Here is a 10,280-nt window from a genome sequence, read left to right on the forward strand (position 1 = left end):
CAATGAAACAACAACTTATCTATCATGCCACCCATTTAAAAAATTAAAATAAAACCAACATTGCCCTCAATTTAACCTTCATTGAAAGATTTATTTAATCACTCCCTGAACAAGTAAAGCATTTACATGGAAATAAATGACCACTTTCACAACTGTATATAAAAACTACTGCGTTGAAAATACCTTGAAAATATTTTAATATCTCTGTATGACCTACAAGTTGGGGAATGCAGTTTGAACAGAAATTGGGACGATTGCAAATCGATGACATCTTGACTAATGATATTAGCACAATGTTAACGTACACACAGGCCAGTATACTTATTTCGCATCAGTCAAATGTTAAACGAAAGGTCTTCTCCTGCTCCTTGCGCTGGTTGTCGCACAGTTTGGACACATCCTCCACTCGTCTCTGCAGTAGCACTGAATTCTGGTCGATCCACTGTAGAGAATCCATGTGGGCATTGAGAATTTTACAAATCTGCTGCAGCTGAAATGGAAAGAAAAAGGGACATTTAAATTTAATTTGAAGCCACAAATGTAAATGCATTCATTTTTGACAAAAATGTGATTTCAACTTACTGGATCACTGGTGTCTCCTGAGCCACTGGACGTGTTGAGGTGCTCGATAATCTCCTTCAGGTCCTGGGACATCCTCTTCAGCTGTGCGTCAACATTCTCTGCAAGCTTGTACGTTCTTTCACGCTCTTCATCGGCATTCTGCATGTAGATGGTTCCACTCTGCTCTTTCACAGATTCCTCAAGCGGGCAAAGTAAGTCCTCCAGCTCCTTCTGTTGGGACAGGATGAAGTCCAGTTCCTGGTTGAGCCTCCTCTGGTCTAGCTTTACCTTCTCCATCTCTTTATGCAGGGATGTGATCTTCTCTCCATTCTCCACCAACATGCGGTCCCAGGCATTCACCTGAGTTGCCTGCTGTAAGAAATGCCTCTCTTGGTCTTCCAGCTCAAGACTCCATTTGTTAATAAGACCCTCTAGCTGGGCATAGGTCATCACTGGAGGAGCTGCAGTTGTGATTGTTGTGGCTGTGGCAGTTGTTGTGGTGCTTAACCCAGATGCAGATTTGATCCCCAGTGTGAAGCCTGCTGCAGCACCTGTTGCAGCACCTATTGTGGCAGCCACAGTTGAGGCAGTAGGAACAGGAGCAGAGATGGAGGAGGCGGTAGATGCTCCCAAAGGTTTGAGCATGAAAGCCTGACCTCCACCAGCTGCTGTGGTTGTTGCAGGAGCAGCGCTTGCTGCTGATGTTGCGACTGAACCCAAAGTGAAGCCTGTGCCTGTTGCAGCAGCAGTAGCTGTGGTGAAAGGTGCTGCAAAGAGAGAGGGACCTAGAGATGGAGCTGGGGCTGGAGCTGGTTGGGTCGATGCAGGAGGAGCTGGGGTTGATGACGGTTTAATCCCAAAGGCAAATCCTCCACCTTGAGTCGCTGTTGTGGCTGCAGCGGTTGAGACTGGCTGAGGCTGGGTGCCCAGTGTGAGGGTGGAGGGAGCAGTGGTACCAAAGCTGAAGCCTCCCCCTGAAGGGGCAGTAGAGGCAGCAGCTGTGGTCATCTGGACCTTTGTATTTCCAAAACTGAACCCTCCAAAGTTGAGGCCACCTGATGCTGCTGTTGCTGCAGGTGCTGTTGTGACAGCAAGTTGGGGTTGAGGTTGGAGCTGTGGTTGGAGCTGGGATTGGAGCTGGGATTGCAGCTGAGATTGCAGCTGGGATTGGAGCTGGGATTGGAGCTGGGATTGGAGCTGGGATTGCAACTGGGATTGCATCTGGGGTTGCATCTGGGGTTGAAGCTGGGGTTGAAGCTGGGGTTGAAGCTGGGGTTGCAGCTGGGATTGGAGCTGGGATTGGAGCTGGGATTGGAGCTGGGGTGGAGGCTGAGTAGCATTCCCGAAGCTGAAGCCGCCAGCGGCAGCGGTGGTCTGTGAGGTCAGACCGGCGCCCAGTGCGAACCCTGACCCCGCCGCTGGAACTGCCGTGGAACCCATAGTCATCCCCGCTCCTGCTGTAGTTTGAGCAGGCGTGCCGAGACCAAATGTAGTGTTGGCGGGGGTGCCAAAAGCAAATCCTCCAGCAGCAGGTGTGCTCTTGGCTGGTGTGCCGAAACTGAAACCGCCGGCGGTGTTAGCGTTGGCCTGGGTGGGCTGGGTGCCGAAGGCGAAGCCACCACCGGTGGCTGTAGGTGCGGAGCTTGTCATCCCAAAGCCGGTACCAGGGGCGGGTGCGGCTGCGGCGGCTGTGGTCTTCTGATCTCCGAAGGTAAAAGGAGCAGAAGGCTGCCCGAAGCCAAACCCGGCACTCATTTTCTTTGAAAGTGTTCCGAAAGCAGATAAACAAAATGGTCACTTCCTCGTTGAATGTCGGTCTCTTTTGGCGGGTCACAACTACAAGTCTGTTCAGCTAAAGTTGCAGAGAAAACCTTTCCTCCTGCGGTGACGTTTAAGGTGTTAATATTTAATGAAGTTGATCAAAGGATTACCTTGACTTAGATGAGAACCAAAATGTAAACGCACATCTTTCTCAGAAACGTGGCCCGCAGCCCTCGATGTTTATTCACACAGGCATTTCTGTGGACGGCTACAGGAAGTGACGATGGTTAGGACCAACCATTACGGTCTTGACATGATTGACAGATGTACTGTCCAATCACGGCTCCCTCAGGAGCCAAAGCCATATTTAAATGGTTAAACTTTTTTTTTTTTTTTAAAGTAATAGTTCAGTTAGATCAACATTTCGATCCACACTCCATACCAGACGGTGGCGGTAATGTACCAAATTGTTGCTTGCCATCCGCCATAAAACCTCAGAAAAGAAGTGCCTCCCAAAGAGCAAACAGTATTTGAGAGTATACTTTATTTTTATGGGTGCCTTACGAATGCCGATATTAAAGTTACGATCATAAAAGAAGAAATAACGTTATTTTTTTCAGAAAAGCGGCTATAATGCGGTTTTCTTTTCTGCAAAGTGATACGAAATGCGCCCAATCGATGTCAACATTTTTAAATGCACTGTTTACACAACACATAAAATACAAACAAATAGAAAACGTCATCTCCGGCGATACATTTAAATTATATCCTCCATGTTCTACTCTACGCAACAAATAAAATCGATAACATGTTCAATAATATTTCCGGGACAATTAATTTGTTTTTTTCTGTCAAACTGTCCGGACCAAGGTGACTCATCTTGACACTGCTGTGACTCTCTGAATTCAACTGCACCGCCGAGAACTCCGGTGTAACTGGTATGTTGTTGACATTTCTGCAGTCGGTGCAAAGATTGCACAACAAATAAACTCAACGGCTAACGTAGACTTTTCTGGGGTGACTAATGGATGCTCAAATTTCACCAAAGCGCTCGACAATAGGGGCCATTTAGGCTAACGAGTGTACGCGAGCCGCTGAAGTTAGCCGACGAGCTAATGTAAACAAAGATTATCCACACTGCCACTGTGAGCTGCTGTTAACCTCCATAACTACCAGCAAGATCCGTCAACATGAGAATTTTAAGGTTTCTGAGGAGCAGCGTGTCCATAGGAAAGGACATAGACTATTATTCCAAATTCTCTCCGTCACCTCTGTCAATGAAGCAGTTTCTGGATTTTGGTAAGAGGCACAAACACAATCACATCCACACAATCACTGAGTGTGTCTGTCTGTCTGTCTATGTATCCATCCATCCATCCATCCAGCCATCCAGGGCTGAACTAATCCACACGTATCAAAAAACAAAAGTCAAAAGTAATAATGAACAGGAAAGTCCATCTTTCTGTGTTGTGACTGAGCACAAATAGTGCCACGGAACATTTGCACATGTTGATCAGAACAGTCTCTTTCAAACAGGTAAAAATGCAGTCATTTCAGTTCATCAAGCTTTTGAGCACAGCTGCAATGATTAGTCTGTATGTGTTAACAAAGTTAATCAACAACTAGTTTGATAAGTGATAACTGAAGGATTATGTATGTCAAGGTTGGGGGATCTGGGGCAGTGTCATACTCAGCCTGTCTGTAATTTAGCTTTGTGACAGCAACAGGGGGATGACGTAATGATACACACATTTTTTTGTGTCACATCATTCACGTACCACTTTTCCTAGAAAATCGATTGAGAAAGTGTTTATAGATGAAATAACCAAACAAAATTTTTCTTTTAGCTTCTCTTTGTCTCGGGGTCACCACAGACCCTAGACAAACCCGCCCAGTTATCCAGGCTTGTGGCCAGCATTACCTCCCGTAATCCAGATTAAAAGAAGTTCACAATAATGATAGAAAACTGACCGGTTTGGTTTAACAAATTTTAACAAAGTATAAGTAAATGGTTTAGTTTCTTTTTTGTTGGTTGCCCAATTCTTGAGACAGCAAATATTGACACACTCATAATCAACAATAGCAATATTGTGATAACATGTCATCCAATTTTTTGGGGATTGTTGATCTTTTGGTTCTTTTTCACTGTCCAGGTTCAGAAAATGCTTGTGAGAAAACATCGTTCACCTTCCTCAGACATGAGTTGCCTGTGAGGTTGGCAAATATCATGAAAGAGATCAACTTGTTGCCAGACAATTTGCTGAGGACTCCATCAGTCCGGTTGGTCCAGAGTTGGTATGTAGTATTCTTTCTTTTCCTAGTCAATTCTCAAATTACAGTAAAGCCAGCTCCTCCCAACAGAGACAGTGTTTTATATTGTTTATTTTCCTCTCAGGTACTTGCAAAGCCTTCAGGAGATCCTGGAGTTCAAAGACAAAAATGCGGACGATGAGAAAGTCTCATACGAGTGAGTAGAGCGAAACACACACTGTGTTTTATTTCTTTGATTTAATCAGTGGAAAAGCTCAGCTGCTACATATGAATCATCATGTCTTCACCTAGTTTCACAGACGCTGTGATAAAAATCAGAAATCGGCACAATGACGTGATCCCCACCATGGCTCAGGGGGTTGTGGAGTACAAAGAGACGTACGGCACAGACCCGGTCGTCAGCCAAAATGTTCAGTATTTCCTGGATCGTTTCTACATGAGCCGGATATCCATCAGGATGCTGCTCAACCAGCACAGTGAGTAAAAATACAACGTCAGATTTTGTGTGATTTTTTTTTCATCAAGACTCAAGAGTATCAAGACTCACAGGATTGTGTTTGCATCATGACTTGGCATTTGGGTTCTCCTGATCACAACCGGGTTTTGTGGAAACCAAACCCTGTGTTTCTCCCTGTGGCATGTTTTTGTTATTGTGTTTTGCTATCATGAGAAAAAAAAAACCATGATACACTGTATCGAACCAAAACCACATTCATAACCAGAAGATGTTTTTTTTGTAACCCTCATTTCCTAATTTTGGACAAAAGCATTACAAGCAATTAAAAACACTGTTCAGAAACATAAGCTCACATTTATCTGTGGTTTTGCACAAGCATAAAATGTCAACTTCTGATCTTGGCTTTATTTCAGTAGGACTGAAACGACTCCACATGACTAAACATGTATTCTTCTCATGTGCGGTGTACACTCATGTCTGTTTTCTAAAATAACGCATGGCACTGTTTTATATGTTGGCATCCCTGTGGATTTTTCTCTCAGCACTCCTCTTTGGTGGGAAGGTGAAGGTGAACCCCGCGCATCCCAAACAGATTGGCAGTATTGATCCGCACTGTCGTGTCAGTGACGTCATCAGAGGTTAGAACACAAACATTTGATGGGCAAAAAAAAAAAGAAGTCACTGAGATATTCACGCGTCTTCTCTGTTCTTCCGATTTTCCTCTTTGCAGATGCATACGAGAACGCACGGAATCTCTGCGACCGATATTACATGAACTCTCCGGAGCTGATTATGGACGAATTCAATGGTAATTTGTTAGATTTGGTTTGATATTTAGACATTAATGCTAAGCACAGTCACACAGTTATGAATAATGTATATTACAGGCATACAGTATACATTCTGTTTTCAAAATCAGAATACCTAATTAATTCCCCAGGGGGAAATTGATTTTGTTAACATTTGCTCCTTCAGAAGTGGAATAACACTCGGGAATCAGATGAACAAGTTTAGCAACAGAAAACATGAAATATAAAAACACAAGAAATATGTGCTTAGTAAGAAATATGACCCTTTTATTATTATTGTTTCTTTTATAATAGCATTCATAAATAACTTAATGTCAGAATAACAAAACAATCAACTCTCTTATAATCCCGACAGCTAAAGAGGAGGGGAAGCCCATCTCCATGGTCTATGTCCCATCTCATTTATATCATATGGTGTTTGAGCTTTTTAAGGTAAGCTATGGTTGTTGTTGTTGTTGTTGTTGTTTTTCCTCATTCATCCCAAACGTCTTCTAACTCCAAACAGGTTGACTCTGACGTGTATCTCGATAAGCACAGCCTCTTTCTTCTGGCAAATTACTCTTGCACATTCTGCACTGTGTTTATAGGTTTTAAAGTGTCCAGTTTGTCTCAGGTCGTGTCTCTATGTTAATATTTCCTTACCATGAGTTTTAGAGCAGATGCATTATTCAATGTTAATTCCGTTTATTATATTCTGTGCATTATATGTCCTGTGTTGTGCTGTATGTTGTTCTGCAGCTGTTGTAGCACTTTTGCCTTATTCTCACTTGGGACAATAAAATATTTTATATTGATTCTTCTCACTCAGAATATCAGCGCTCGTATATATATCGATCTTAATGAATTCTGTCAGATGAAATTAAAGCATTTTTACACGTTTTAAAAACGTTTTGGTGTGCTTTCCTTGTTGCAGAATGCCATGCGTGCCACAATGGAGTTATACGGCGATGCCATGGAGTATCCGGCCGTCCATGCACAGGTCGCTCTGGGAACTGAAGATCTGACAGTGAAGGTAAATCTGCTCCTGCTGGATTAATCTCTCTCACTAACACTTAGAAGAAGAATTAACTCTTCACGTAGTCAAGCAGCAGTGGTGGAAATGAAAATGAGTTGCTTTAAGGGTTTGTTCAGACCTCATGTTCCTCCTCAGGTGAGCGATCGTGGAGGAGGTGTGCCACTGCGGAAGATCGAGAGGCTCTTCACCTACACGTACACCACTGCTCCTCGACCCAGCCGTGGTTCACATGCTACTCCTCTGGTCAGTATTCCTCATGTGGATTATGTCAAGTAGGAACAGTATAAACTATTCATTAACTGCAGTAGCTTCTTGTGCTCACCTTAAGTGACTTAATATAGACCTTGTAATCACTTCTGTGATTGATCTATTGTTTTTGCTTGTTAATAAATATCTGAGTAGGTAAAACAGTCACAAATTGAGAGTAAAGTCTAGGTTATTTTTCCTTTTGTATTCTGTGGTTATTTTAGTGCTTTGCTTTCAATTCACAAGCTCAGTCATGTAAAAAAAAATGACATTATAACATCAGTAAATGCAGAAATGTACATTTTGTAGAGGGTGAACTGAGCAGAGAAACTGAACTATAACTTTCCCCACAACCTTATATAAATATGACATGTAAGTGAATGCACCTCATACCAGACACATTGATTTTGGTTGGGTTTGGGTGATAATTCTCATCCTAAAAATGTAGTAACAGACCAGTATTCTGCTCTGTATCATCTGCCCCAGTCCCATCTACTAAGCTCTTTCAGATCTTTTTAACTCTCTTCATCAGCAAATACATTTTTCAATGAATTTTCCCAGAGAATAAATTGTTGAAAAGATTTAAGCTTCAGTACATCTGACCACAGTTCACAGTAAATTTGGAAAAGTGTAGCGTCGCTATAGATTATGAGGCTTGAGTTTAAGTCTTGTTGATGATCTGTGCTTTGTTTTGGTCTAGGCTGGTTTCGGGTACGGCCTGCCCATCTCTCGACTGTATGCGCGATACTTTCAAGGTGACCTGAAGCTGTACTCTCTGGAGGGTTATGGGACGGATGCTGTCATCTATATTCGGGTAAACGTCAGGTCTTTCTTTTTGTGTGTGTGTGTGTGTGTGTGTCTCTCAAAAGGCAGACTGGATGCACGTGTTTGACCGCTCTCTCCGTTTTCTGTCAGGCTCTCTCCACAGAGTCCATTGAGAGGCTCCCCGTGTACAACAAGTCGGCATGGAAACACTACAAGATGATCCACGAGGCAGACGACTGGTGCGTCCCGAGCAAAGAGCCCAAGGACATGACAACGTTTCGTAGTTACTAAGTACAAATAGCCTTGTTACAAGAGAAGAGGTAAATGAGGGGTTTTGTGTGAGTGTGTGTGTGCAAAGTGTAATTCATTCAGATTTGTTGTAAATAAGGTAAATAGGTAGAAGTATAGTTTATCTTTTTCATCAAGAAAGAGGACCAGGTTTTAAAGCTGCTGCTAAAAGACTGGAATTTTTAGGTCAATGACGATATTGATGATGACATTTGCCAACCCTTTTTAATTATTTAAAAATTTAAAGACATTTTATTTTATTGTTTCCAGGACACATACTGAGCAGGACAGTGCTCTCTCGTGGACAAATTATGGTACAGCACTACTGTTCCTACATTAAAAAAAAGTGATGCTGTACATGACGCAGTAATGATACAGGGTTTCCATGGGTCCTTGAAATCCTTGAACGTTTTTTGAAAATTGCCCTTAATAGACATGGGTCATTGAAAGTGCTTGAATTTTGAAGGAAATTTCCTTCTTGCACAAAATCCAAGCACTTTTTTCCAGTGCCAATGTGCCCTTGTTTGTCACAACACCACCTACTGTTTCATGCTCCCTGCATTGCTTGATGTACATATGCTGGACTTATGCAAAACAGATGTCGAGTTGTGATTACTAGCATTGATGCGAACACTGTCCACTGTTGACATGAAATTCCATGCAGAACAGTGAATGAGTTACATAAAGCAAGGGAGAGCAAATTACGTGATGCCTGGTAAATGCAAATTCCACGATGTGTGGCTCACCAAAGAAAATTACAAAGATCCAAGATCCCAAGGACGATCACTTGGTCAGATGCAGAGCGTGCTGCAAATCAATGAAAGTGGACGCCACGAGCGAAGCGGCTCTTACAAGTAACGTCCTCCCATCTTAAGCTGTGTCAGCACATTTGGTCCTTGAATTTGAGTCAGCAATTAGTCCTGGAAATTCCTTGGAAAGTCATTGAATTTGACGTCAACCAAGGCGTGGGGACCCTGAGTGTAATATAATAATGATAAGCTACAGAAATGTCACGTCTTGATCCTTCAAGAACGAGGACAAAAACCCTGCCACCTGAAAGTGATCACCATGGTTACAAATCATTGCATTTACAAACTGTGTCTTTACAAACTATAGTGTCAGTCTTCTAGTGTGATACTTTCTACTTTTTTTTAGTTGTTTTTGCAGATGGGTCTTCACATTTTTTAATTCTTGGGCATTTCCTCCGTTGCATAATGTAAACAAGCAAAGGGATCAAGTTAACCACATGTAAAGGGAAATTTCACTCCCATCACTGTAAAGGAATAACTGGAAAACACGAAATTCAACACTTGATGGTGGGTGTGTTCATTTTCTTCTTAATTTTTCAGGTAATGTTAAATTTAATGTTATTGTTTTTTCCTCATGAGTTGTGTCTGTGTAATAATAACAATACCGTTTGTGGTAGTGTCAGTAGGACTCCTGCTGTTGAATAAGCTACTGATTAAATGCTCAATGTTACACAACAATGTTACACTGTATGGATCACGTTCAGTAAACAATAAATACTTCATGCAGACACATGCAGCGGTGTGCAACCACATGTATTTTTATACGCATCAGTACAGCGGACACTTTGGCTGCTCATATCACTTTGAAAGCGGTACAGTGAATGTGGTGTTCAAACAGAACGCCAACATAGAAAAGAGAAATCATTGTTACTGTGGAAACAATAAGATGAAACACTACTAGTAGAATTTAAAGCTCCACTGCAGAACTTCTATAACCCCCTGTGGACTAATGAGTAATTACCAAAACACTGCAGCATCATGAAAGACTGCTTCTCTCCTCACACACACACACACACACACACCTCTTTGCGTTCAGCAGAGCAAGACATTAGTTTTGTATCTGTCCTTTAACATGGCACATCCAGACTGCATCCATGAAACCTGGAGCTACGTGGTGCAGGAACAGTAGCTCTGACACATGCATGCACGTAGTCAAGCATTTGTTACTTCACCCCACTGAGTTTTGGTGGCTCTGTGTGTCCGTCTGTGTCTTTGTTTCTGTTTTCCACACTTGCCAATTTGACCAGCAGATGCCACCAGAGGCTTGTTGTGTGAATGGGGTGAAGTCTGCCATCTCT

The 10,280-nt window shown here is 42.5% G+C and overlaps 2 protein-coding genes across 4 annotated transcripts; one reads left to right on the top strand and one right to left on the bottom strand.

Annotated features, from left to right (window-relative positions):
* Window positions 1-70: 70 nt before the first annotated feature.
* Window positions 71-2,582, bottom strand: nup62l (nucleoporin 62 like). Its single transcript, XM_058621586.1, has 3 exons — window positions 2,493-2,582; window positions 583-2,319; window positions 71-490 (listed from the first exon to the last, which is right to left on the bottom strand). The coding sequence occupies exons 2-3, from the start codon at window positions 2,314-2,316 to the stop codon at window positions 332-334; spliced, it is 1,893 nt and encodes a 630-aa protein (XP_058477569.1). The 5' UTR covers window positions 2,317-2,319; window positions 2,493-2,582; the 3' UTR covers window positions 71-331.
* Window positions 2,583-2,710: 128 nt separating this feature from the next.
* On the top strand, window positions 2,711-9,714 carry pdk1 (pyruvate dehydrogenase kinase, isozyme 1). Of its 3 annotated transcripts, XM_058621607.1 has the most exons (12): window positions 2,711-3,621; window positions 4,476-4,617; window positions 4,718-4,789; window positions 4,885-5,069; window positions 5,593-5,688; window positions 5,781-5,858; window positions 6,215-6,291; window positions 6,773-6,871; window positions 7,010-7,117; window positions 7,821-7,934; window positions 8,036-8,205; window positions 8,444-9,714. In XM_058621607.1, exons 1-11 carry the CDS (start codon window positions 3,513-3,515, stop codon window positions 8,174-8,176), a joined length of 1,221 nt encoding a protein of 406 aa, XP_058477590.1. In that variant the 5' UTR covers window positions 2,711-3,512; the 3' UTR covers window positions 8,177-8,205; window positions 8,444-9,714. The 3 variants fall into 3 exon arrangements, with proteins under 3 accessions (XP_058477590.1, XP_058477582.1, XP_058477599.1); XM_058621599.1 differs by having other exon boundaries at window positions 8,036-9,714; XM_058621616.1 differs by having other exon boundaries at window positions 2,711-3,260; window positions 8,036-9,714.
* The last annotated feature ends 566 nt before the right edge of the window (window positions 9,715-10,280 follow it).

This window comes from Solea solea, chromosome 2, assembly GCF_958295425.1.
Source record: "Solea solea chromosome 2, fSolSol10.1, whole genome shotgun sequence".
NCBI classification, from domain to species: Eukaryota; Metazoa; Chordata; class Actinopteri; order Pleuronectiformes; family Soleidae; genus Solea; species Solea solea.

Excerpts from the sequence above, each read along its gene's own strand:
- pdk1 (XM_058621599.1), top strand. The coding sequence starts at position 3,513 with ATGAGAATTTTAAGGTTTCTGAGGAGCAGCGTGTCCATAGGAAAGGAC. Across the intron at positions 5,859-6,214 it reads GATTATGGACGAATTCAATG|CTAAAGAGGAGGGGAAGCCC; the intron begins GTAATTTGTTAG and ends TAATCCCGACAG. Across the intron at positions 7,935-8,035 it reads ATGCTGTCATCTATATTCGG|GCTCTCTCCACAGAGTCCAT; the intron begins GTAAACGTCAGG and ends GTTTTCTGTCAG.
- nup62l (XM_058621586.1), bottom strand. The coding sequence starts at position 2,316 with ATGAGTGCCGGGTTTGGCTTCGGGCAGCCTTCTGCTCCTTTTACCTTC. Across the intron at positions 491-582 it reads CAGGAGACACCAGTGATCCA|CTGCAGCAGATTTGTAAAAT; the intron begins GTAAGTTGAAAT and ends TTTCCATTTCAG.